A 27765-nucleotide genomic window follows, 5' to 3' on the forward strand; every position below is an offset into this window, starting at 1 on the left:
TAACAAAATGTGGAGTGGTAGCTTTTAAGCCTACATCCTAGCCATTGAGGTGAATTTGCAATCTAATCAGGTCAGGCCAGCCTTGGTGTCTTCTCCAAAGTAATGGATGGACTAAAATGAGTTGGGAGAGGGACTGAATTGATAGCCTTATGATTACTGCCAGAATTCAATTTGTAATGGCAATAGCCTCTCCTAGGTGGTGAATATCAATCACTGCTAATGCTTAACTAGGCCTTCAGCTCTAGGCAGCTCGCTATGTCCCACAGGCTTTGGGGGCAAATGCAGCCTGCTCTAAAAGGGCCCAGGGACATCCGTGTTTCAGCAATCCAGCCTGCAGCTACACCGGGGAATGATAAATGATGCCACACAAGAGCAACCCTCTCTTTCTTTTGTGAATTTAAGGTTTGCAAAGGCAGTCACGTTCAGAGCCAGAGAACAGGTCCAGCACAGAGGCCGGAAGTGAAAGCTTCCTTACATGGCCCCAGCCATGTGCCTCAATCCTGACTGGGGGGCTGGTGAGAAGTTCTCTCTCCAGGGCCCACTCAGCCCTCGGCCTCGCTGCTGCTGTTGTTATGGCTGGTTTCAGCAACGTGGATGCTTGTCCCCTACACTGTTCTGAGCCCATCAGCTCGTATCACACGGGACACCCCGCATCCGGGAGCCCACCAGCTCGTATCACACGGGACAGCCCGCAGCCTTCGGATGGTAGCAGCGGTCAGTCGCGGCTGACCTCAGCCAGCTGCCTAGTGCTGACAGTGCCACACGGTGCAAATATCCCCTCTAGGCCTGACTCTGCCCAGCCTGCGGCTGGACAGGACCTTGAGCCTCACCTCCTGCCCACATCCCTCTGCTGCCCTATTGCAAGACACATCCCTTGGATCCCCAGCCCTTCCTCTGACCCCTGTTCTCCTGCCATCCCGTTTTATCTTCCCCTCCTCCGCCCACTCCCCCAGCTCCTCATTCCCACTTCCCCTATCTCCTCCTCCATTCCCGCTTTCCCCTCTCTCCCCCTCGCCACATCTCCTAATTCCTCTCCATCTCCCCACTCCTCATTCCCTTCCCCCATCTCCCCCTCCTCCCATCTCCTCATTCCCCCTCCTGCCCCCTCTCTCTCCCCTTCTCATTCCCTTCCCTCTATCTCCCCCTCCCCCATCTCCTCATTCCTCCTCCATCTCCCCCTCTTCCTCCCCATCTCCCCACTCCTCATTCCCTTCCCCCATCTCCCCCTCCTCCCATCTCCTCATTCCTCCTCCATCTCCCCCTCTTCCTCCCCATCTCCCCACTCCTCATTCCCTTCCCCCATCTCCCCCTCCTCCCATCTCCTCATTCCTCCTCCATCTCCCCCTCTTCCTCCCCATCTCCCCCTCCTCATTCCCTTCCCCCATCTCCCCCTCCTCCCATCTCCTCATTCCCCCTCCTGCCCCCTCTCTCTCCCCTTCTCATTCCCTTCCCTCCCTTCGCATTCCCCCTATCTCCCCCTCCCCCATCTCCTCATTCCTCCTCCATCTCCCCCTCTTCCTCCCATTCCTGCTATCTCCCCTCCCCCATCCCCATCTTCTCCCCACTCCCGCTTCCCCCATCTCTCCCTCCCCACATTTCCTCATTCCCCCTCCTCTCCCCACTCCCCATCCCCCGCAGCTCCTCATTCCCTTCCCTCTCTCTCTCCCCCTCCTCCCCCCCCATTTCCCCTCCATCTGCCCCTCCTCGTTCCCTTCCCTCTATCTCCCCGTCCTCCCCCCGCCTCCCCCTATCTCCCCACTCCCCCATCTCCTCATTCCCTTCCCCTATCTCCCCCTCCCCACCCCCTCCATCCCCTATCTCCCCCCCTCTCTAGTTCCTCCTCCCCACCCTGCCCTCTCCTCTCCTCTATTTTTCTCTTCCCCTCCCCTCCCCGCTGTTCCCAGGCGCCCTCCCCCTCCGCCGGCCCCGCCCCGCTCGGTACCGCATTGCTGTAGCGCAGGGGGTCACTGCATTGCGCCGGCACCGGCAATAGGGGGACCCCCTCCCAGGGAGATAAAGCCGCCGGAGCCGAAGCTGGCAGCCTCTGCTGTCTGAGCCCGGCGCCGCCACCGGTAAGAGCGCCCAGCCGCCGCCGCTTGCTGCGGGAACCGGGCGCCCCGGGGCCGGCTCGAACCCGGGGCTACAGCGTCGGGGCGGGAGTTCGCGGCCGGGGCCGCCTGCAAAGTGGGGGGCTGCAGCCGCGGGTGGGAGGAGGAGGAGGCGGCGCTGCAGCGAGTGATGCCCGTGCAGCGATGAAGGGCGAGCCGTGGTCGCCGGCGATGGAGAATAAAAGGGGCTCAAAAAAGCGGGGCGACAGCCGGCCCGGAGCCGAGAGCAGGAGCCGGTCCTGTCTGGTCGAGGCATACGCCGCTCTTAAGCTGCTCGGTCGGGACAGTGTCATTGCGGCGGCTGGCGAGTGCGTCTCCTCTTCGCTCGCCACGCCAGGGTCTTTGCAGCGCGTGGGAACGGCTCCCAGGCTGGGGGTGGTCTGGGGGTGGGGGGGAGTGGGGAGAGAGAAGGAAATCAGGCCGGGGCAGCAGCGGCTGGGTTTGACCTTGTGGTGACACCCCCAAGGAAAGGTAGGGAAGACATGCATACATTTGGGGCTTCGCAGATCGGTCGGAAAAGGTGGCCGGGTTGGAAAATTTTGGGTAGAAATCAGCATTTGGGGTGCTAGGAAAGGGAATATTAGTCCCTAACTGCTTTGAACTAGCCCAGTCTGGGGCCAGCAGGGTTTAAAAATAACCCAGAGGGAGGGGCAGAGAAGGGGAGGCTGTGTCACCAGACTCCAGCAGGTGCTGTATGTAGGGGGGTTTGACCGTTCGCAGAGCTTGCCCAGAACTAGATGTTCCAGCCCAAGATGCCTGACCCTCCTCCCCACTTGAAAATAAAGGCACTTAGCATCTTTAACCCTGGAAAAAAAAGATGGTGGAGAGGTTTCTGAAACGATTGGAGGTTGCTTATCTTGAATGGGTTGCAGCTAGAGGATGTGGGATGCACAGACTTGAAAGCGCTGCATTCATTTGTGTTGGCTTATAATGTTCATTAGCATAACTGATTTAATGATCTGAGCCAGGTCCATGAAGGGTGAAAAAAGTGGAGGGGTTTGCTCCCATCCTGGAAGGCTGCTCTCAGGGGCTATAACCGAGTGCATGATGGAATCTGTATTACACCAGCAAACTTTCCCTGAGCTCTTTTAACTTTAAGGGTGGATACAAGAAATTAGATTTTATTAGGCAACAACCTAGGCTCCTGTTCTGCACAGTTACTGTAGCAGGTGCAGCGTGCTACAGGGTCCTTTGAGATGCTGAGGCAGATAGCTGGATGTATTGCTTTTATACCTTCTTTTTATACCTCTTCTTCAATTTTCTCTTGATGCGTGGAAGAAAACACACTACTGCGTGCTCTGATGCCATTGCTGAGGTTCCTGCAAGCGCCCAGGCTGCTTCCAGTTCAGCTTTAGGGGGAGAGGGCTGACCATGAGTTATTTTTGTCTGTTCCCCTTTGTGGGCACCATATTGTCATCCTAACCATGAGCTCTTGGGAGATTTCAGTCCATGGTGCAAACAGAAAGGAATTGAGTATCTTATAGGACCTCTATGGAGACAAGTCTAGGCAAGAATGGATGCCCGAGAGCTCCTCTGAGAGCAGAACAGTGCATGAAATGGAGGCAGTGCCTAAAAATCACTGGAATCTTTGACAAAGAAGCACCAAGAATAAATCAGTAACAACCCCCTGTAAGTGAGACAGAGGGGGGAGCTGTTGGTTTGGCAGGGTTTCAAGGGTCTAACTAGGATGATATGTTTGGGGCCCTTATGACGTGTCACTTTGAACGAGCGGTCTCCTCCCCTATCTTTGGCTTCCTTGCAAAGGCTGAAAAGATGGCGACTTGCACGGGGCTTGGAAGGGTTTATACAGAATACAGAAATAGAAGATGAACGGGGTTAGCATCAGCCACAGCAACTCCAGAGGCAGGCGGGCCCCATCACTGCTACAAAAAAGGGAGGCGGACAGACAAACCTGACTATGTCTGGCCTACATCTCGCTTGCTGGGATCCGGGGAGAGAGAGTGCCTTAATTCAGGAGGCAAAAGGTAATATGTCTAAATAGCTAAACAGTATTGTCGTGGTCGTCAGACTCAGCCTGGGTGAAACTACTGGGAATGTCTGTTTGCCGTGGGTCGTGTTGCTGTCAGACTCTTTTGATGTTCTTGTTTGTCTCTCCCAGCCTCCACAAAAAAAACGCAGCTTTGCTTCCGCTCCTTTGCTAGCGTCGGCCCTTTCCAATATAACCCGAGAGGATGGGGAAGGAGAAGACACATATCAACATTGTCGTCATTGGACATGTGGACTCTGGGAAATCCACCACCACTGGGCACCTCATCTACAAATGCGGGGGCATTGACAAAAGGACCATTGAGAAATTTGAGAAGGAAGCTGCTGAGGTGAGACCTCGGACCCTTCCCGTGCCTTCCCCTTTGTCCCCTCCTCAGCAAGTGAGTGAGGGGCAAGCTCTGTAAATCATCAAATCCATCCTCTGCCAGTGCAGGATTGTTCCCTACATTTCCTCCATTCTTCCTGTGCCCCTCCTCAACCTTCCCTCCATTCCTCTGCCCTCCTTTGTTCCTATTTTCTCAATATCCCTTCACCTCAGGGCCATTCCAACTCTTCTGGCCTTGGTAAAAGAGGACATTTTGGCATTTGCACCCTGTACTCTGGGTCTTCTAGTTGGCTGTGGAACTCATTGCCACATTATATCAATGCGGGTAAGAGTCGAGCATGATTTGAAAGCCATATGGGAGATTTACAAGGATAACAAATTATAACGGTAAAGAATAAAGATTCTGGAAGCAAGATAAATGCTTGTGCTTTAGGACATAAGCCAACATCTAAATACTGGGAGCTAGAAGGAATTCTTCCTTAGGAAGAGATTATTCCATTGTTGCCTGCTCTAGGATTTCTTGCATTGTACTCTGAATCAGCTGGTATTGGCCATTGTTGGATACTAGATACTGGGCAGATGGTCTGATCCAGTCTGGTAAAACTGATTTACGTTCTTGGGTTTGGGCTCTTGTGTGTAGTTTTGACAGTAGCTGTCAAAGTAGAAAACCTGGTCTGAAATATGTGCACTTCATTTAATTGTATGATTTCTCTTTTATAAAGACAAAAATAATAGCAGCATAATAAATGCATTTATCTGGCTTTCAGCATAGTACATGCAAACCAAAGCATATAACAAGGGCAAATACATAGGAGTAAAAGGGAAGAAATACCATTGCAGAATGACATTTTTAAATTAAAAGAGCTCAGAACGTGGCAATGGTAAATTCTAGTGAAATGAACCATTAGGAGCCCTGATGCATTGTTTCAAAAGGGCTGTGGCCATCATAAATCTGTGTCTTTAATGCATATATACTTCGATTTTTCTTTCTAAAATTCAATATGTGTAGTATACAAAAATGGCAGCATTCTTAGAGCTGCCAGTCTTGAATAGACATTTTGCTGATTGCCTCTTAACCCTTTGCATTTACGGAATAACACCCAGGATAAACCACCTTTTCCCTGTACCTTGTCGTCCGTTCCCTTTGCAGCTCTCTCAGCAAGAGCTGCGTCCTGTGTCTAAACTCTGTTTCAAAATGGACTGTGCTGTTTTCGTAGATATTTTTGTCCTGTACCGATGAGTGAGACTCAGTATAATTAGGTTGTTCTAGATGTGACTGCAGCCACTTTAATTGAACGGACACTTTCACTGACTTGCCAGAATATGCAGGGGCTAGAAGCTGCTATTAATAGCCTATTGACTGAGCTTCCAGACTCCATTTTCTGATGCAGGGCTGTGGAGGGGTTTTTCTTTCACTAAGTTGCATTAGGAGGAAATGGAGGCCTGCATGAATAAAAAAACAAAACGACAACCACCACTGCTCCACCCACCCCCTCCCTTTCCCGGTCCTGTTGTGTTTTTTAAAGGAGAAAAGATAAAAGGAGAGAATTATTTCACTAGAGCACAGACGTTGTAGTAGCTTGGAAGGTTTCTTTATTCATTATTTTTGATCTCAGAACATAACTGTCCTTGATGCTTAGCTTAATCGAGAAATATCAGGCAGTTTCTGGTATTTAACAGTGGAGTTATTGTGCAAAGCTAGATAATACAGGTTTTTTCCCACACCAGTTCTGGGTAATTGAATATACCCAGTGAAAGGGACCTGGGGGAGGGGGGGAATCTGTTTGTTAAATAAAGGCTCACATTTGTCCTCAAGCTATGCATGACATTGCAAATTTTAGTGTAATTCAGCACTTATGTGGAAGGACCAGGGCCCCCCCACCCCTTCTGGGGGGTGGGGGGAGGGATAAGCAAATAACCCTCTCTTTGATAATTCTCAAAGATCTGTTTTTCTGAGTGAGGAGGAACGTTGTGAGGTATCAAGAAGGCACAGTTGTATGTTGAAGGTATGGCCTACAGAGATGAGGGTAAGAACCATCCCAAATATGTTCAGACTAGATTCAAATCCCAGTCTGCTTTTCTGGGAAGATACAGTTTGTCAGGCAGCATGGTTAAGCAAGCAGAGCAGTGGGCTGTGAGCCTAGAGACCTGGAGTCCCGTCTCTTAGCTCCACCTGTGACCTTCCTCACATTCTGCCTCCGTTTGTTCATCTATAAAATGGGGCTGTTGATACCATCTCTTGCAAAGCACTTTGTATGAAAAGTGCTATATCAGAACTATGTATTGTTAATCAATTCCACTAGCTAAAGCAGTTCCTCTGATATAGCCACACTATTTCAAAACGTAATTATTTGCAGGAAGACTAAGCCCTGTCCTTTTCCATTTGTAATAATGTGCTAGACAAATAAGTATGTAAACTTGAAAAAGGGTTAATCTGTTAGCACTTGCTCAGATCCTGATTATAATCTGTATTTCTTTTAGATTAGCTGTAAGGACACAGGGACTGCTTGGGATCTTGCTTTCTTTGTATAGCTTTTGCCAGTGCCACCAACCTATACCTAAGGACATGTGAGGATGCACCTTTAGAAATGCATGGAAACTCATTCCTATCTAATCAGAAGATGTAGGCTCTGTTTGCTCGGCGTGGCTGTTTATTTCCATGTAGCAAGGAGAAGGTTTTTCAACCATTTTAGGACTATGCCCATCACCCTCAGTAGCCAGATGCAAAGTCATTCCCGATATAAATCTGTGTAAGAAGTCTGCACTCCATTAATAATTTGTACTCCACAAACCGTGCACAGGGGAAATCACATCACCACCTCTGGGATGGAACATGGCAGCTGTCTAACAGGAGTCTTTCCATTGACTCTGATGGCAATGGACCGAACAGAACACAGTAGCAGAATATCCACAGTTAAATTAGAGAGGAGAAACTTTTATGCAGCAATATTAACGCTCATATCTCAGGACACAAGCAGCTACTAACAGCCTGTGGTTAGGAAGAAACTTCCACTGGGGATAGATCATCCATAATTGCCCCTTATGAAGTTTGTTGCACCTTTCTTTGAAGCATCTTGTACTAATTATTACTGTAAACAGGGTATTGGACTAGATGAATCTGCTAGGGCATTTGCTATGTTCTTGAGAACCGCATAGGAAGTGGAGAAGCATGCCATGGCAAATGACCTAATTCTCTAGATAAGGTCTATTTTTTTTCCCAATTTAGAATATTTCAGGTGTTTTTAAAGACTGGAATGTGTATGAGCATTAACACCTTTATTTCTGCAAGCATTGCCAGGCAACAGCCAAGTAAGTACAGCGCATCTCAGAGAGCCTATTGCAAGATAGTTTCCCCCATCCCACTCCTCTCTGAGGCTTCATTTTCATTGGTAGAAGGCTCACACTTGGGGAGGGATACACACAACTCCAATCCAGGAGGGGAAAGAGCAGCTCCCCCTACTGGTGTGAGTTCTGATCAAGATTTGTCATCAGAAAAGGCCAGAGCGAGGAAGATGGACCCAATACATGGCAAAACCTAATTTAGTGGCTTCCCCAGCTATATGAATGTGTAGATTGAGACATAAGGGGGAAGACACAGGTAGTGAACTAATATGTGGGGATAATCCTAAATTGACACGCAATACAACAAAGAAAACACGATTTTACTCATTAGCTTAAAAAAAAAGTATGATTTTACCTATGAGCAAGGCCTGTCACACCATGATGGTATTTACTTTGATTAGCCCCATGCAGCATTTTATGCATTGGATACTGCTGGCCATGACTTCATATTAGTCAGCAATATCCTAGCATAGTTTTTGCCCGGGAATTCATCCACCGCTTAACAACATCACGTTGCTCTTTTAGGCAGCAGCCAACAATATCCCAGCATTTTATTGATTTAATCTATCCAGCATTATACTGTGGTGGTGGTCGTCATTTCAACTATTGGCTGGCTACACCGATGCCTGGGCTTCTGGACTGAGAAACAGCATTTTCGGTTAGCCAGCAATAGGGCCCAGTTTCACCTAATAGCCAGCAACATGGGGTCAGGGATTTTTCTAGTATTTACTATCATGTCCTGTTTGCCCAAAAGAAGAGCATATTTCCTTCAGTACAGATTAAGGACCTGGGCCTGCTGCCATTGAATTCAGTAGGGTTTTGTCATTAATGTTTGCAACCAACAACTCCCTAGTTGGGTATCTGAGCTCGTGAAGGCAGGTTACTGGGATGCCACATCAGTTGACCCTGTTTTTGGGCTCAGGTTTCTTCTCATCAGGTGCTCTCCTCTTTTTTTTTTTAAAAATATCACCTGCTAGATGGGGAAAGGCTCCTTTAAATATGCCTGGGTGCTGGACAAGCTGAAGGCTGAGCGTGAGCGTGGTATCACTATTGACATCTCCCTGTGGAAGTTTGAGACCACCAAGTACTACATCACCATCATTGATGCCCCGGGCCACAGAGACTTCATCAAGAACATGATCACAGGGACCTCACAGGTGAGAGCAAGGAGAGGAGGAGCAGAAGGACTTGAAAGTAAAAGTGTGCCCTGCTAGTGGGTGGCACCTGGGAAGGGGACAGGGCAGCTGGGTGACACCCTGGGGTGCAGGGGGGGGATGGGTGGTGCCCATGCATATTTTTGAAACCCTAACTTGGGGGGGGAGGGTTTTTTCTACCAGACTTCATTTCAGAATCCAGCAGATGCAGATTGAAACAAACTTGAAGCTCTTTCATCTGTACATCACGCTGCACCGGTTTTTACAATCCGGAAACACCACACCCACAACCTTCCTCCCGTATTTGGAACGTTGCAGGGGCAGTAATGGCGGTGCAGCCCCAGCTGCAACTTAATGTTTCGTAGAGTTTAAGGCCAGAAGGACCAATAGATCGGACCTGTATATCACAGGCCATTAAATTTCATGCCGTTACCCCCATATCGAGCCCAGTAACTTCCTTCCCATGGTGGCAGTACAGTGTGCTGTAGAAACACCCACCGATAACCAATGTGCATGGGGCCTCTCTGTGTCTGGCAAGGCCCACCCACTAATCTCAAAGCCCCTCTGCCCCCCCTTTGATTTCCTCCCAGTTTGAGCTAACTGTCCCTCCATGGCTGACAGCTGTTACAGAACTCTCTGCAGCCAGAGGGTGGGAAGGGGCAAGAGGAGAGGGAATCCCATGGTCCTAATTCAGGTCAGTAAAGTGCTTTAAAATCCTCGGATGAAGGTGCTAATGAAATGCAAAGTTTTATTAATTAACCCTCACTATGCTGCCAAGCGACGCATAATGCCATTAGCCTTGTTTCAGAGGCAGATATGCTGGTAACAGTGACCAAGTAGCTTGCGTAGCATCCCAGAGCAGGGTCAGCAACAGAGCGAAGGGCAGAACCCAGGAGTCCTGGCTCCCAATCCCCTGCTTGAGTCACCCCTCTATAATCAAATGGCCAATGGCATTTGAGAACATAGCATGGGCCCGGTACACTCTCCCCTTTGGGGTGAGAATGGGCTGGGGTCTAGCAAAGTAGCGGGAGCAGCCTGGAAGCAGGAGTGGCATCATGATGTGTCCTCAGTTCCCTTGGCTGTCCAAAATGCAAGGAGGAAAATTCTTAATCCCAGCTTCCCTCAGTTAGAAGCAGATGGGTTTGTGTATAGTTTTTGTTGTGGGGGGGGAAGGTGTCATGAAATTTGGGGCTCCCAGTGAGGGAGGGCTTTTCCTTGACCTGCACCTCATGTTGCCACAGCCACCAGGCGGGACCTGACCATATAGCTGACAAGGCTAGAGGCCTCCTTTGAGACTTCTAGCAGCTACTCTTAAGATAGCCATTAGGGGGGGTGGAGGTCTCTAGGTCAGTGCAGAATGGCCCTCCTCACTTGCCTTCCAGGAGGCTGGTGGTAGCTTTCCCCTTATCACCATCCGCTGCTGCCAGAACAGAGGCATGAAAGCAAGGTGGTAACTTTGAACCTGGGTCTCCCCATTCATTGGTGCATTGCACTAGCCCCAGAACTGTCAGTCTGAGCAAGCAACACCCCTGCAAAAACACCAGAACGCAGAAACCCTGGACTCCTGTTGGCCTGTCACGATGAATGCTCATTGGTGATGTAGACAGGAGGCATCGGACAGAGATACAGGGGCCCCTGTTGAGCACGAGCCAGCTGCAGTTCATTTTCGGGATGCTGCTGATACGCTGTCTGAGATGTAGAAGTGCAGACAGCTCAGGCTGTTTAGGAATAGCCGCGGAGAGCGAGGGTTCAGGTGGTATTGGGGATGGGACCATTCACCAGTCTTTAGCCTGGCCTGAGAAGGATGAATATTCCATGCATTCTACCACGCAAAGCGAGCAGCGCCCCCTGAGCTAAACTGGACTGTGGTGCCGTGGGAATCCCAGGCGTGGCACACCCCACCTTGCAGTCCCTCCCACAGGCCTGCTTCGGAGCAGCTGCAAACTCCTGCTGTGGTTGGCAGCTCTCCAGTTCAGGCCCTGGAGCTACTTTACTAGATCGCTGTGACAAAATATAGCTGTCGTTGCGGTCCACCTGCGAGCGGGAAATGTTGGCTGGCAACACTTTGTCACATGACATGAAATGCATGGCCTCTGTTGGACTAAATGGGACTTATTGGCGGCTTCTCGGTCTCACATAGCGACCCAGTGCAGTTAAGTCAAATTAGTCCTTGATCCCTAACACTTTAAATGTGCTCTAGCTTCTCCCATTCTGCTGCTTGGCCTACAGAACACGTCTGGGTCCCATTTTAGACGACCGGGATCGTTCTATAGATTTCAGTGGGAGATGGATGAGCCGTAAATGACAGTGGGGAGTTAGATAACCTATGTCCTGTGAAATTCATGTCCTGATGCGCAGCTGGGGTCATGTACTGCCTTCTCTTGCAGGCAGCTTCAGTTGTAGTCCCTATATGTAGCTGAGGAGGGAATGTGGTCATGAGAGAACTCCTGCCTGGGAGAGGGGATAGATAATAGTATGCTGGGCTTGTGCACATGGGGTTTGATCCAAAGTCCATTGAGGTCCATTGGCTTCCATGGGCTTTAGATCCAACTCAGGTTGGATGGTCTTGTCCTGGTTCCCAGCTCACATCATAAGACCAAGCTCAACTGGCAGTCTAGCATAGCACAATTGGCACCCAAGAGTTGTGTGGGGTGAAGTTTCAATAGCACCTGCTCAGACATTGCCTGTCTCGAGAGACTTGGGAGTACTCCTTTTGGGCCTGTTAAAATCAGGGCCAATACTCACACTGATGTAATTAGGAGCAGTATTTAATCCTCAACAAGCACTGCAGAGAGAAGTGTTGAATAGGAGCAGGCTCACTCTATTCCAGTGTGCATTGGGCAGCCACCCACAAGCAACGAGAGATTGAAAGGATCAGTAGGGTCTGAGAAGTGGTTTAGGTTCCTAGGTGGCCCCCAGGCACTAGCAGGTGAGCACTGCACATGCATTAATGAACTTGCCCTCACAACACCCTTGTGAGGTAGGAAAGTATTATTAGCCCCATTTTACACATAGGGAACTGAGGCACAAAAGAATAAATGACTTGCTGAAGATCACCTGTGGCAAAAGCAGGACCATACCTTAAGTCTCAAGTACCAGGCTACGGCCTTCACCACAAGACCATCCTAGTACAATAGCAAATTTCCTAATAGGGCAGAGCTGGGTCAGCAGGATGGGAAAGAGGAGGCTTGCTTTCAAGCTGAGGAAGCTGTTACTTATCACATAAGAATAGAGGGAGCACTCATGCAGGTTCCCTCCCTGACCTGGAGAGGTTCTGAACCTTCTCGCTCAAGAGGAACCAGGGACAAAGCAGCAGAGGACAGATCTCCTTTGGGCTGGCATCAACACCTAATCTGCTTTGTCTTTCTTGCTCCCAGGCTGACTGTGCTGTGCTGATTGTTGCCGCTGGCGTAGGTGAATTTGAAGCTGGCATCTCCAAGAATGGGCAGACCCGTGAGCATGCCCTCCTGGCCTACACACTGGGCGTCAAGCAGCTCATTGTGGGCATCAACAAGATGGATTCCACAGAGCCGCCATATAGCGAGAAACGTTACGATGAGATCGTCAAGGAGGTCAGCGCCTACATCAAGAAGATCGGCTACAACCCTGCCACGGTCCCCTTTGTGCCCATCTCTGGGTGGCATGGGGACAACATGCTGGAGCCATCTCCCAATGTAAGTGTGCATGGGTGCGATGCTAGATTTGCCACCTCAAAGCTGCTCAAATCCAGGCTGAGGTTGACCTTTGTGCTGTGCAAAATGAACGCAGATTGCATGCACCCCTACGCTGCAGAACTACCTGTGTTGCAAAAATAGATCTTTGTCCCACAGCTTTAATCAAGCTGACCAAATGTAAATGGGCCTAGTGTTCAGGGCCCTGATTATCATCCTGTGTTGGACTGATACCATGGCAGATAAGGGTAAACAGCTGCAGGAATTGGTTTGAGTAACTTCTCCTTAGGGATTTAATTTGAAGGCCTTTGGTTCCTAGTAACCAGATCCATCCAAAGTGGTTGTCAAACCCGGGGGGAGCATAACCTGTTTTTGTGCACTGTTTGTTCAGTGAAATAACACAAACTAGGTCATGCCCTTGGAATGGCTCCCTTTATTCAATCTAGTTTCTGCCTATCCGGCATTGGGAAATTCTCCCAGAAGTGTCTGTCAATACAGCAGCCACACATTGATTTTGTGTGGGGGGGTGTGTGTGTGTGAGACATAGATTCACTGTGTGTGTATGTGTCTCTGGGTAAGTCTCTTTACTCAGGCAACCCAAGACTCTCCAAGAAGTTAGCCATGGAAGTGATGGTCCATCACATCATCCAGGATTGTTCCCCACAGGACATTACCGAGGGTTATGCCCACTCTGCTTTTAAATGACCCAAAAAGTAGCGCTTCACCACTCCCTGTCTGAAACCATTCAGAGACCAACTGAGGAAGAATTTCCTGACATTAATTCTAAAAGTCCCTTTCTGTCTAAATTTTGTTCCCATTCCTCCTAGTGATATGCCATGTACTATGCTAGAGAATCCCTCTCCTTCCTCAGCAGGTACACCCTGGACATATTGCTACATTGTTCTCCTATTCCCACCTTAGCCCTCACTTCCCCAAGCTGTGCAGATTTAGCTCGTTCACTCTTCCTTCCTAAATCAGCCCTCCATCCCACTGATCTCCTCCGACCTGCTTTATCCATACCTTTCTGATGATGTGGTACCTAGAATGGAATGAGCTATTTCAGGGACGGTTTATCGTACCCGAAGCAGCTCCTTTCCCTATAAGGCATATGACCTAGCAGTGAGACAGTTCTGTCTGCTGCCACATGGCAGGGCCGCTTCTTGGTTTCCTCAGACATGCCCCAGGGCATGTCTTGAGGGCCACAGTTGTGTGGTTTTTTTTGGCTTGGCGAAATCAAAATATGAAAATTAACTTCACCTCCCCCTCTGCTCAGCTGAGATGGGAGGAGAAGAGAGGTTGCCATTTCCCATGATAAAGAGAAAGAGCTAAGCTCTTAATCTTGCAACAGCTGTTCTCCAACAGGTGTGACAATAGGGCTTTGCCGGGACCTCCTGCAGTTGTCAGTACTCCTTTGCCAGACAGCCTGGCTCCTACTATAGTGACATTCATATAGTGAAGTATTTTTGGGTTGGAAAAAACTAACCAGAACCCAAGGGGGAGAAGGGTCCAGTGGTTAGGCTGGTGGCCTGGCCCCTGTAAGATCCAGGTTCAATTCCCTGGTCTGGCACAGACTCCCCAGGTTACCTTGGCCATGCCATTTAGCTTCTCTGTGGGTCTGTTCCCCACCTATAACAGGGTGGATAATAGCACTCTTTCCAAACAGGGTTGCTATGAAAATAAAGACTGAGGTACTCAAATACATTATTCCTCGGTTAAAGGAGGGCTGTGCTGTAATTATACCTAACAACGATGAAACTTTATTCAATCATTGAACCTCCATAGGACAAACTGGTCAAAAGACCAGGCTTAACTTAGAAGAAAGTATTTTGTCCCCTAGACTTTAGAGGTTCTCTTCCTATGCTCCGTGAAGCTAGGGTAAGGTCTGTCTTGGTCACTATGAGGAAAGTACCAGGGTTCTTGACTACACTCAAGTTAGGCTTCCAAATGTCACCAGTTGCTGGGTTGGGAAGATGATATTGAGCAACCCTCCTATTAATAGGTTGGGCAGTGGAGGTGCAGAGTGAGGCTGTGGCGTGCAGGGAAATTTTTTTTTAAACTTGTGAGTGAGCTGGCCCCATTCATCCTAATAGCATTTTCTAAACACTACTCCTTGGTTGTGCAAAGCTTATGTGCAGAAATAGCTTTCCCATGCCAGACAGAGGCAGCTGTCTCTGGGGTGGGCGGCCGGCAGCTGTTTGAACAGCACATTAGAATGCCCCAGACAATCGAAATTGCAGCAGGAGCTTGGGTGGGTAGAATTTTAACACTCCTACGCTCATGAACGCACCACAAGACCCTTAGCACTGGCTCAATCAGGCTGAGTAACGAGCTGTTGCAAGGTGCCGAGCGCTCTGGTCCAAAAAGCACTTAAGCCCATGCTGAATTTTAAGTGTATGAATAATGCCATTGACTTCAGTCTTGCTTGCTGGCTTTGTCGGATTGCAGCCCGTGACCACAGCAATTTGCAGGATCAGGCAAATGACCAGGACATCAGTCTTACATCTTACCCAAAAGATGAGACTAGCACCCCCTACCGCCACTTCTCCTAGGAGGGTTCTAGTGAGAAGCAGCATCTGCGTTCCACCCCCTTACAGTAAAGTCTTTATTTTCACCCCCATTTTCTGGCTTGGTTCCATTAAAGCACAAGGTAGTCACATGCTCAGCAGCCCCTGTGCGATTAGAATTCCAAGAAACTGCTAGAACCCGTGGCAGCTTCGTTCTCCTCCATGCCATGTATTGGTCTCACCCAAATAAGAAAGGATACAGCCTGGCTACACTTGCTGCAGGAGATCTTTGTGAAACAGTCATTTTGGACTAGTCCCCAGTTGTTGCTTTGAAAGCAGTGAGTATATCGAAAGTAACAGACATTGGCCAGCAGAAGATTCTGTGCTACGCTCTCCATTGTCTTGGCACCCCACTTCCATTAAGACCTTGTTTAACAGCTCATGCTGTCAGACTGACGCTTCTGGAACAGGCCAGTGGATTGCCTGCAGTTTAAGGGTTAAATATAATGCATTCCACTGAACCATCAATTCCTAGGCCTATGTTGATTATACACCATGGGGACCGATCTACAGCTCCCTGAAGTTAGTAGAGAAGTGTCCATGGATTTCAGTGGGCAGGCAAACTTGGCTTTTCCCTTCCCCTTGCAGCTTTCTGTTGCTTGGAAGCCTATTTCAGGGAAGGTGTCTCCACCGAGCAGAGGCCCTGTGGCTGGCAATCCGGTATCAGGCTCACCACTTGTGGGCCGAGCTGACAAGCAACAGGTCTCTTTAAAGATTGGTTCCCTGATACAAATTAAACACTGCCTTCAGGGCTGTAATGAAAGAGGCGCCGGGTCAGGCAGTGTCTCCACACTCCCCCGTCCACCCCAGGGTCCTCTCCTTTAGAAATACTTTCTGAGCAGTTCTGCCGAATGAGCTGCTAAAGGATCTAGGGCTTCTTCCCTGAATTTCTGGGTGGGAGTGAGTGACTCCTGGGAAGGGCCCGTGATCACGCAGAGTCCTCGACTCAAGGCTGCCGGGCTATTGCTCTCTCCGTCCCAGTCAGTAGTTCCGACAAAGGCATGAAACTCAATCTGGAAACTGATGCCCGTTCTCTCTTGCACCGGCTGGAGGAGGAGGCAGGTGCAGGGCTGGCTGCCAACCACTGCAGTTTTAACCTTTTCAGCCACACAGAAGGAGACGCTCTTCCATGCACAGTCACTTGCCAGAGCAGAGGGGGCTTGGGAGCAATGCAGTTTGCTGGAGAGGCTGAGCCATTTTAATCAACAGTAGCAGTCCTCTGCCTCTTCCTTAGTGTGGTTATTGTACCCTCTGTCTACCAGAGCCACAAAGGCCAAGCCCCTGCAGCCAGGAGGTCAGGTCTACCAGCCCCTTCTGGCCCTATAGACCCAGGCCACAAAGGGTGCAGCACAGAGAAATGCAGCTTGGCTGGTCTTGATTTCAGCTGCTCAGTCATCTCTCTCCAGCAAATTAAACTCCAGCCTGGGCATAGTCTCCAGTTAGCAGCTTTGTACCTGCATAGGCTCTAGCTTCTACGCTCTAGTTTTTAACCCATCCCTGCCTGGACATTGCCCACCAGGAGTGGATTCCATTCTCACCTGCCAACCTTGGCCCTCAAATAAGGCCAAGTAAAAGTGTGTGTGTGTAGATAGTGACAAAGCTCCAAACCCGTATTGTGGGTCCCACGCCTCCAGGCAGATTCAGTGGCCTCAGAAGCTCACCAAGACCCTCAATAGGACCTCCCTTTCCCAGTATAACAGCAAGGGTCACCACTTATTGAGCTACTTTCATCACAGGCCAGTATGGAAGGTGGAATACCCAGTGTCTCTGTTGCTCCTTAGAGTTTGGTAGGCTCAGCTTGGCCTCCTGCCTGAGCCAAAGTCTGCTTCCCCTCTCAAAGGGATCTCTGTAGAGCATGGGGGAAGCGGAGAACCTGGGCCCACCCTCTAATCCAGGTTCCAGCCCAGGGACCCTAATGGTAGCAGCATTTTTTCCCTTCACCAATGATGCTGCTTCAATTCCCTGGGCCGCTTCCCCATGGTCCCCTTTTCCCAAGCTTCACCCTTACCTCAGACTTCAGCAACGCTTCTCTCTAGAGAAGAGCTGGAAAGGAGAGCTTTTAAGCAGTATGAGTAGGACCTTAATTGGTTCCAGCTGTGTCCATTAGCCTAAGGGCCTTAACTAACCCTTTGCCAGTTAATTGAGGTAAGGTGCCCGCATTAGCCTAACAACCTTAATTGGTTAAATTGACATCAGGTGCCTTGATTGGCCTGGAGTAGCCTTTGTTTGGCTATCCAGGGAACAGGGACCTGCTCATTCTGAGGCTGATATACCTGCCTTCCACTACCCTTATATCCTTCTGGTCTGAGTCCGTCACAATATATATGGCTTGAATGCACTGGGGATGGGAGATGGAGCTATGCCATGTCCTCATGGAGAGCAGTCAATGCTCCTTGCTGGTACCTCAGTGGGGGTTAGGTACCTGGAAGCAAGCAGAGGGGCCTGGTGGAACAGCAAGAGGCCCTCCAAGCGGAGATAGTGGGAGTCCTCATGCTGCATCCTTGAGAAGGCAGTGGAGGACTTGATAGAGTGTAAGCATTCCAGGATGAGTCACCCAAATTCTTTCCAGGGTCTCTCCCATGGTATAGCTCCTCTCATCCCATGCCTCTGCCTTGCCTGAATACATCTCTCTCAGGAGAGAGCCCCACAGCTGAGACTATTCATAAGGAGATCCAGGTTAGCTGACTTCAGAGCCAGGCCTGCACTGTGAGTGTTTCCCTGGCTGAAGGCACCGGGTGGGAAACATCACCTGGAGAGCCAGTTTCTCTGCTGCCTCACACTTGTGTTGCCATTGACACCTGTGGGAAGAGGGTGTGAAATGGTTCTGGATCAGAGGGGCAGCATTGGATACCCCCAGCTGTATGTGACTGTGTCTGGCAGCAGAGAATCAAGCCCACGTCTATAGTGCATAGAGACAAGTGTGTCTGTGATGGGACGTGGACAGGGGTAAAGATTGGGGAAAATAGGAGAGTTTCCTAAATCCGTCTCTGTTTAGATAAAGGGACATTTTGCTTGCTGATGGCTCCCAGTCCTAGCCCCTAGAGGAGTAGCTAATGGATTCTGATACTGAACTGCCTCCTAAATACCAGAAATGTTCTGGGCAGGAAACTCCAGAGGGGCTAGCAATGAGGGACCCAGGCAGAAATGTCCCTGTAGACAGTTCTGTGCTTTCTGGTGCCCCATGATCTACGGGGTGTTGTCACTGTCAGGGAGGAATGCAAATGTAGCATCTCCAGAGAGCATGTCAGTGATGGCAATGAAGGAGACTGTCCACCAGATGGTGATGTTGCCTCACACAGTCTCCGCCAAAGGTTTCTGTGGCCTGGGTGGCGCAAAGTCCCATGCTTTGATGCGGAGGAAGGTTCACTCATTTATCGGCCCTGAGGTGCTGAAAGGGCAGAGGTGCTGAGGAAAACCCTAGCAGGGCCCCAAGGCAGCACCGCCAACCCGCAGGGTGCAAAACTCACCCGGCAGGCCCCCCCCCCCCAAATTGTGCGATTGGCTTGGAAATAATCCCTCTTTTATTTGCTTCTTGGTTTTGAGCCTTGAGGAGTCACTTTTTCAGGCTTTTCTGTGGAACAACCAGGGCTGGAAAGAATCGGGGGGGGGGGGGGCAGAGCCATCTTAGTCTGTATCCACAAAAACAACGAGGAGTCCAGTGGCACCTTAAAGACTAACCGATTTATTTGGGCATAAGCTTTTGTGGGTCAAAAACCCCACTTCTTCAGATGCCTGGAGTGAAAATTACAGATGCAGGCATAAATATACTGACACAGGAAGAGAAGGGAGTTACCTCACAAGTGGAGAACCAGTGTTGACAGGGCCAATTCAATCCGGGTGGATGTGGTCCACTCCCAATAACTGATGAGGAGGTGTCAATACCAAGAGAGGGAAAATTGCTTTTGTTGTGAGCCAGCCAGTCCCTATTCAAGCCCAAATTAATGGTGGTAAATTTGCAAATGAATTTTAGCTCTGCAGTTTCTTCTTGAAGTTTGTTTTTGAAGTTGTTGTTGTTGAAGGATGGCTACTTTTAAATCTGTTATAGAATGTCCAGGGAGATTGAAGTGTTCTCCTACTAGCTTTTGTATGTTACCATTCCTGGTGTCTGACTTGCGTCCATGTATTGTTTTACGTAGGGACTGTCCAGTTTGGCCAATGTACATGGCAGAGGGGCATTGCTGGCACACAATGGCATCTATCGCATTGGTAGACGTGCAGGTGGAATGAGCCCCTGATGGTGCGGTTCATGTGGTTGGGTCCTCTGGTGGTGTTGCTAGAGTAGTTATGGGCACAGAGTGGGCAACGGGGTTTGTTACAGGGATTGGTTCCTGGGTTAGTGGTGTGGTGTGGTGTTCTGTGGTGTGGTGTGTAGTTGCTGGAAACTTACTTAACAAAAACAAACCCTGCTGAGATTCTCATGGAATCACCTGACTCCAAGCACTGGGGCTTTACGAAAAACGCCAGCTATCAGAGCTGGCAACAGCACAGGGAGCCTGGTTCTTCTCTCACTTACCCCAGTGTAAATTAAAAGTAACATGAGGGGAAACTGGCATAGCAGGCCAAGATAGTGTGAAATATAGACTTAGTGCTTAGCTACAGTGCTTTAATATTTGTATTCCAGTAGCCTTAGGGACTCCAGTCAGGGATCAGAGCCCCATTTTACTTGGCACTATGAAAACCGAGAACAACAAGACAGTCCCTGCCCTGAAAACTACATCCTCAAAGCACTTTACAGACCTAAGACTGTTGGGAGGAGGGGACGCCCTCTTATGGATAGGGAACCTCTGACAGAAGGTGCATCACACTAGAACATGGAGTGCCTGTAATATATCAAGAGTACAACTGGACCAGTGTACAGCGATAAGCATATGAAATGGAGCACTGTCTACACTAGGGCCTATGCTGTTGCTACCCTTGGTGGGGCTGCATCTCTGAGGGCCATTGCTATAACCTATTGGTACTAATTTTCCTAGTGTAGAGAAGTCCAGAGACGTTCACCAAGTGTTCAGTAGTCCTGCGCACAGTTGAAGTCAGTGGGGACTAGGAGTGCTCAGGACATCTGGGTATCAGGCCCCGTGTGGCATGCCCAAGTCAGCGGCAGAGGGGAATTGAATTTGGGAGCTCCGGGTGCCACTCTTGGCTCCCATCCCCTAGAGCATCCTACCGCTAGTTTTATTTTACTAAGAGCTCCTGGGATGTGGCTGGGCTGACTTGGAGCAGCGTGGGTGGGGGTGTGGAGGGAAGGAAGGTGCCTGCTTGCTACCTTTGCACCTCCCAGATTCCAGAGCCTCCAGGAGACAGACCAGTCCCCAGTGTGCGCTAAAGCAGGCCAGGAATGGCTCCAGTTCACGTCCTTCCTCCCCCGGCATGTCGTGCACTGAGCTCTGCAATGGGGAGCTGCGGAGGGCTGTTCCACCCGCCCAAAGCCATCAGGAAAGTGAGAGTGGAAGCTCCCAGAGACCTCCCAAGTGACAGGGGAAGCAAACTGCCAGCTGGCACGGCTTTGACATTCACATGGGTCAACACCCACCTAGAGTGGCCATTGGCTCTGAATCAGGAGCCTGTCACTAGACACCTCTCCAGAGTGGGGTGGATGAGGTCTTGGCAATGCAGCTCTGTGACTCCTTGTCCCCACTTCTCCTGTCTCTCTCCTTTGTGACTCCCAGCTGAGGGCATGGGCTCTTTTCTGAGGGCACTGGGCTCAGAGTCAGCAGGCCTGGGTCCATTCCTGGCTCTGCCGCTGAGCGGCTGGGTGACCTTGGGCAAATCACATCCCCTCTCCATGCCTCTGTTTCTCCTCCTACCTGTTGTCCCTTCAGATGGTAAGCTGTTCGGGGCACGGGCTGCCTCTCCCCTGTTTGTACAACGCCTGGCACAGTGCGGCTGATTTTGTTTGCTCCTGTAATGCAAATAATAAAATTACAGCCCTCTGCTTGCTACGCTAAAAAAATCCACTCTGCAGACGCTTTTCCTTAGGTGGCCAGTGGGAGATGCAGGGCTGTGCTGTCACCTCTGGAGGGTAGGAAGTCCAGCACTCAGAATGCACCGGGAGACCTGGGCTCCCCTCGCTGGGTTTTCCCGGTTACCCCTAGGGTCAGGGTTAAAGGAACCTGATGGTCACCTGTGTCACCGCTGTCTATTGGATGGACTGTGTCAGGCTTGCGCGAAGGTTCAGCTCCCTCTGCTGGCTGAGCTGAGGGTTGCTGCTGCAGCTCACCTGGAAGAGTTTTGTTTTCTAGAGCTGACTGTTGGGAATTCTGTCCCACATTGTTGGGATTTCTGTCCCGCACGGTCGGCAGGTGGCCACACTGTCTCTGTGTCGGTGGCCGCGGAGCCAAACGCGAAGGGAGGTCAGGGAATGTGCCGCTTGCTGCCAGAAGCCAGCCACAGTCTTGATTTGCATTGCAAACATGAGCTGGAGTTTCCTGGCATGGTGCCCACCACGGGTTGCTAGGATTTGGGACGATAATGGCATTCAAGTCTGGGGGGAGCTTAGCTGCAGTGCCCAGAGCAAGCTGCCAATTAAATCAGGCAGTTAAACAGTCAGACACCTGCTGCTTTGAGTGGACTCGTACTTTAGAGACTGGCAAGACTTGAAGGAATCTTAAACATTCAGCTCAGCGTCAGCCCACCCTGTCCTGAGGTCGCCTGTCTTGCTTTTCCTCCTCTCTTTAGCACTCCCTTCCATCTGTCTTTCTTTCTCCCTCTAACTTGAGAAACTTTCCTCTCAATGGCCCATCTCACCATTTTCTCCCTCTCTCCTCCCATGCATGCCCCTCTCTGGCCTTCTCTACACACTGGAGTTGCACAAGTTTAACTTAGTTTTAAACCAGTTCAGTGAGACCGAGCAGACCCCTGTGTGAATGCATTTTATTCAGTTTAAGAGTGACTTATCTTAACCCTGTTCCTGATCAGCAGACATCAGGTTGATATCAATTTTCAGAGGATCCGTGCAGACATTTGCTTTGGTTTAATGATGTCGATTTTAAGATGCACCCCTAGTTTAAGCCACTGTAACTCTGCCCGTAGATGAACTCGTTGCGTTTGTCACAAAATAGGGGACATCCCTCCCTAGAGCGTCCAGCAGGCTGCAGGCTTGGATCTGCCCTTAGCTGAGGTTTAGTGAGTCATCAGAGCAAAGGTGAATGGGGACAGATTTGTGGGTGGAGGGAACAGTGTATCCATGCATATCCCAGCATGCAAAGGGAATTAAAAGACCAGCATATGCACTGTCCCTCCTTCCCTCCCAGCAGGCTGTGTCACTGGATTACTTGTGCTAACATATGGTGTATGCTGCTCCTAATGAGAGGAGAGAATGGGGGCTGGGAGGCCTTGCTGGAGCAGATGGTGAATTAAGGCAGGCAGATCTAGATTAACGCACGGGATGATATAGCAGAAGGATTGCTCCTTGCTAAATGAGTCAAACCAGATTAAGACTGGGTGAACAGGTCAGCAGGTGACTGCAACCCCAGCTCATATAAAGAGCTTTCTGTTCTCCTGGAGAGAAATGAGCCTCTCTGTGTGAAAACAGGGTTCAGATTCAGTGGCTGAATGGCTGCCCCATTATCAGTGTGGATACGGGGCTTCTAGCATGCTCCTCTCCTGCTGGAACATTTCTAGGGGACTTTGGGTTTGAAAGGTTCTACTGCAGAGGACTGGCATGCTTCTGCCCCTTTTTGTTCTCTAGATGCCGTGGTTCAAAGGCTGGAAGGTAGAACGTAAGGAAGGAAATGCTAGTGGAGTGTCGCTGCTGGAAGCTCTGGATACCATCCTGCCTCCCACCCGCCCTACAGACAAACCTCTGCGTCTGCCCCTTCAGGACGTCTACAAGATCGGCGGTGAGCAAAGCTATTGCTGTCTTCCCTCCCTCAGCACAGCGCTCTCTGGTGGTTGGAGCAGAGACTTTTTTCCCCATAGTTGTCTGCATTTTCCAGATCTAATTGGGCTGTTAGTTGGACTTTGCAAACTCCACCCAAGATCAGACCTATAAGGGTTGGAGCAGAGGAAGCAAAAGGTAACATTGAGTTAGGACCGTTGCAAAGAGACCCATCACGGGCTAGTTTTACACGGCTGGAGATTTAGGGAGGCATTTGCAGAATGTTGCTTTTGGGGGCACAACCTGCTCCCAGAATTAATTTTCTGAGCATGAATATCGTGGATGAAAGATTGTGCCTGGAAACAGAGGTCTGCTGAAATTTGGTCTAAGGCCCAAAAGGAAATGCGTGTTTATGATTCCTGGCAAAACTGTGCTAGAGGCCAGGATCAGGACAGCAAGGAGGCTCTGAGGTAGGTGCTGAGGCTTAGCTCTCGGGGGGGGAGGAAGTTTGCTCAGTGGCTGCTCGTGCTATGCCCTGGTGTCACCAGCACTGTCTGCCACACAAGCACTAAAATTCACTGAAGAAAGTCAGATCAGCAAGCCAATAGCCTGTGCCCTTGAGAGATCCTTCTCTGCCCTGTTGGCACCTGGTCCCCCCCACCAGAGTCGGGAGCCTTCCAGTTGCCTGTGTCAATCAGTAACACCTCGTTAGCTAGCCTGTCCAGCAAACTGTGTGGGATATTTAAGCCAGACTGTCTCCTTTGCCCTGGTGAACTGATGTCTCAGTGGATATAAATATTTTGCAGGAGTCCCTCCTGCTTAGGGCACAAGGCAATGTCTGCTGAATCTCACACAATCAATTTACAGCCCCTCCCCTCACCCTTGCTAGGACTTGCTCAGTGTGGATGTCAGGCATGGATTGAATTTTGCTCCCCTGAAGCGCATTGCTGCGGCCTGGTCTTTTAATCGTTAGCCTGCCACAGCAGATCACATGGTCATTAGTTAGTGGGTCCCAGTCAAGGGCACATGAGCAACAGATACAGAGGGTTTTCCCATGGAGTAAGACGAGTATTTGGCGGAAAATGATACCACAGGGAGTACAAGAGCAGACTCCAGGGAGAGGATGGATCCAGCCAGGCTTCCTGGCCTCTTTGCAAGGTCATTTCTCTTGGTGTTTCTTACGTAACTCATGGAGTTTTCCAAACTCTTGAGAGGGAGCAAGTTGGTAAAAGGCCTCCCTTGGGTTAATACCCTCTCTCATTCTGTCACTCCCTGGAGCTAGGCGCTAATTCTGAGCAAGTATCAGGTGCGTTTTCAGGGCCAGTGTGAAAACGCTTAGCAATATTCAGGCCAGGAGATTGCTTTCCTGTCCCTATGAATTTAAATCAAGAGGCTTTACACTGGTGGAATGGAACAGCTTTCACATGACATGGGGCTACACAGCTAGTCCTGGCTCTGAGGCCACTTCTTTGAGCTATAGAGGGTTTCTCAAAGCATTGAATGGGTATCATTTATCAGGCACAGAGCAAGGCATTGCTAGGGGCCCTGGTAGCTGATCTTGCCCGCCTTGGTTCTAGATTAGGCTGTAAATAAGCAAATAGTCCCACATCTTCCTCTGGTGTAAACTGACATAGCTTCACTGACCTCCGTGCTTTCCACAGCTGATGGTCTGGCCCACAGTCTCTGGGAATATGATAAGTTGACTGCTTTGTGCTCTGCTGTCTTCATGTCCCCGCCTCTCTCCTCCCCGGCAGGTATCGGCACCGTCCCAGTGGGCCGCGTGGAGACGGGGATCCTCCGGCCTGGCATGGTGGTGACTTTTGCCCCAGTGAACATCACCACTGAGGTGAAGTCGGTGGAGATGCACCACGAGGCTCTGAGCGAGGCCCTGCCAGGAGACAACGTCGGCTTCAACGTGAAGAACGTCTCCGTCAAAGACATCCGCCGCGGGAACGTCTGCGGGGACAGCAAGTCGGACCCGCCGCAGGAGGCAGCTCAGTTCACGTCTCAGGTCAGCAGCACGGAACGGTGACCAGGTAACGGGGATCTGTAAGAGTCACGTCCATCAGCGCATGCATGGACAAGCTGGGGACTTTCTGGTCACAGGTACGGAACAAACCCGTGGCTTGCCTATTAGCACATCAGGTTGCCGGGATGGATAAGATCATCTCAAGAAGGGCTGCCCCAGGCTAGTAGAGAATATCACAGCCAGCTCGAGGTGAAGGCTTTATAATTATGTAGTGCCTTTCTCCCAGAAATATCCCAGAGCTCTTAACTACCTGGTGTTCAAGCTGTGTACCTGCACATATAAGAATCGCTTTCCCCGCTTCTGAAATGTAGCCACCTCTGGGGTAGAACACAGCAGCTGTTGAACAGTGCACAGCAACACAGCTAAGCTAAGGGTGAACTCTGAGAGCTGGTAATGAAAGTCAGTGTCTTCTTTTCACTGAGTGCCAGCCACTAGATGGCAGTATCCTTTTCACTCCCCTCCCCCACAACATATTGGGTACTTGAGCTGCGTGGGGTTTCCTTCACGGTTTTTGCCTCCACGTACCCTGGCGAGCTCCTTGTTCTGTGTTCCAGGTGATCATTCTGAACCATCCCGGCCAGATCAGCGCTGGCTACTCCCCTGTCATCGACTGCCACACTGCGCATATCGCTTGCAAGTTCGCCGAGCTGAAGGAGAAGATCGACCGACGCTCCGGCAAGAAGCTGGAGGACAACCCCAAATCCTTGAAATCCGGAGATGCTGCCATTGTGGAGATGATCCCTGGGAAGCCGATGTGCGTGGAGAGCTTCTCCCAGTACCCACCCCTTGGTGAGACAACAGGTTCATTGTTTACCTCCCGTTCCTACTACACATGCCCACAAAAGGGGGGCTTAAGGCTGGTTATTTCCCAGGCCGTGGTCAGTTGTTACTTCCCGGAAACCACATGTCACATCAGGGTGAGGAGGTTCCTAATTGGAAAGGTCCTTGAGCTACTAAGAGTCTCTCAGAGTCCGATGACATAGCATTTATGATGCGGACTGTGAATTTTTTGGGTTCTCTAGTCTAAATCAAATCCTGGCAGCTAACCAAGCATGTCATCTGCGAACAGGCTACTGCACAAAATGGGATGGATCTTTTTGGGGCAAGGAATCCCAGCTCCTGCAAAGGGGGAATGTGTTAAAGCAGATCCCTTTGGATGCTGTCGTGCACCAAGGTGTATTTATGTGGCAATGCTTGAACTTGTACAGCACAACTCTCTAGTAACCTTTTAATAACGGGGTGATTACAAAATCTTCAGTTCACTGAGCAGCAGTGCGAAGGCTAGCTTGATAAATACCACTTTACTGAACACTTACCCTATTATTGGTACTTCTAAGCAAGGAATGAAGGTTATTCGGGAATTGTTGCTGGGCTAAATAATGTAAACTCATTGTTATTATGTCCCTTTCCCAATTGAGTGCCTGATTGGCAGCTCTGTAGCAACTTGCAGGCCTTGCTTCTTTGCCTAGAACAGAGTTTAGTGCACCTGCTCATACGGCTAATAGCAAGGTGCAATCTGTGCACACCTCACACAGCCGCACTAGAGTGTAGAGGGAGAATTGCATGTTGGGATCTGTAGTCTCAGCCAAATCTGAGAGGAGAGCAGCCGTGGGATCGCATTGCAGGACTCACGTGGCCCACATGTGTGGTGCTTAGTATCTGGAATTGATTGCAGAATGGACAGGAATATCAACTGTTTTTCTCAATTTCATTGACGTTTGTTTGGCCAGTTCTCAATCAGCCACACCAAACCCTAAGGAAATAGGGTTACATGGAACAAAGGAGGAACTGCATGAGGTCTGCGATAGGCACCTGCACCGAGGTCATGCTGTCCTTGACTTGCTCTTCCTTTCACTATATTTGCTCAGGAGATGCCTTAAGTTTTGAAGGGGTCTGAATTGGCCAAGCCTGGGGGATAGTGAAGGAGCTACTAGGTGAGGTTGTCTGTCAGAGTGAGAGGGAGGAGCTGGCAAACAAATCTCAGAGCACAGGGGGCATCCCTATGCAGCCCAGGGCTCCTTTGGAGGTGCAGGGCTCTGAATGAGGCATTAGCCTGGAACTGCCATCCTTACATATGAGGATCTCTTCATAGCGTCCCTGGGGGGCAGAGTGCAACACGCCCAGTTCCTGCTGGTTGGAGGAACAAGATGCCTTGTCCCTCTAGGGCAGCCCACTGTCCCTCCTTACTGCAGGTCTATTTGTCTTAGGTACTTATCAGGCCCTCGTTATGTGGTGTCTGAGCACCTCAGACATGTTAACAGACATACTCCCTGTGAGGTAAGCAGGACTATTGTCCCCATTTTACAGAGAGAAACAGAGGCCTGGAGATGTTTAGTGACTTGATCGTACACAAAATCTGTGTTAGAGCAGGGAATTGAATGCAGGTCTCCCCTGTCCTGGGCTAGTGCCTTAACCACTGAGCTATCCTTCCTCCTCTGTTCTAGTCTGACCACTGTCTGCCTGGTAAAGTCCGTTGCCTGCTCTGGGCATGGACTGGTCAGAAGGGGTCTCTAGGTCTAGTCTGAAATGGGGCCCTACAAGTGTTTAGAGACAGCAACATGCTCCTGTTGTTCTCACACCATCTCCTTCCTCTCCATTTCCCTCCCCCCTGCAGGACGCTTTGCCGTGCGCGACATGCGGCAGACCGTGGCTGTCGGCGTCATCAAGAACGTGGAGAAGAAGAGCGGTGGTGCTGGCAAGGTCACCAAGTCGGCGCAGAAGGCCCAGAAGGCTGGCAAATGAATTGTAG

General features: G+C 50.1%; 1 protein-coding gene across 2 annotated transcripts; it reads left to right on the top strand.

The window, feature by feature from the left end:
- The first annotated feature begins 2778 nt into the window (after positions 1–2778).
- Positions 2779–27765, top strand: EEF1A2 (eukaryotic translation elongation factor 1 alpha 2). 2 transcript variants are annotated; one of them, XM_077832024.1, is made up of 8 exons: positions 2779–2795; positions 4300–4444; positions 8760–8939; positions 12314–12610; positions 22859–23009; positions 24742–24998; positions 25571–25805; positions 27631–27765. In XM_077832024.1, the coding sequence occupies exons 2-8, from the start codon at positions 4301–4303 to the stop codon at positions 27756–27758; spliced, it is 1392 nt and encodes a 463-aa protein (XP_077688150.1). In that variant the 5' UTR covers positions 2779–2795; position 4300; the 3' UTR covers positions 27759–27765. The 2 variants fall into 2 exon arrangements, with proteins under 2 accessions (XP_077688150.1, XP_077688149.1); XM_077832023.1 differs by lacking the exon at positions 2779–2795 and having other exon boundaries at positions 4301–4444.

Source organism: Eretmochelys imbricata, chromosome 13 (genome assembly GCF_965152235.1).
Source record: "Eretmochelys imbricata isolate rEreImb1 chromosome 13, rEreImb1.hap1, whole genome shotgun sequence".
Taxonomy (NCBI): domain Eukaryota; kingdom Metazoa; phylum Chordata; order Testudines; family Cheloniidae; genus Eretmochelys; species Eretmochelys imbricata.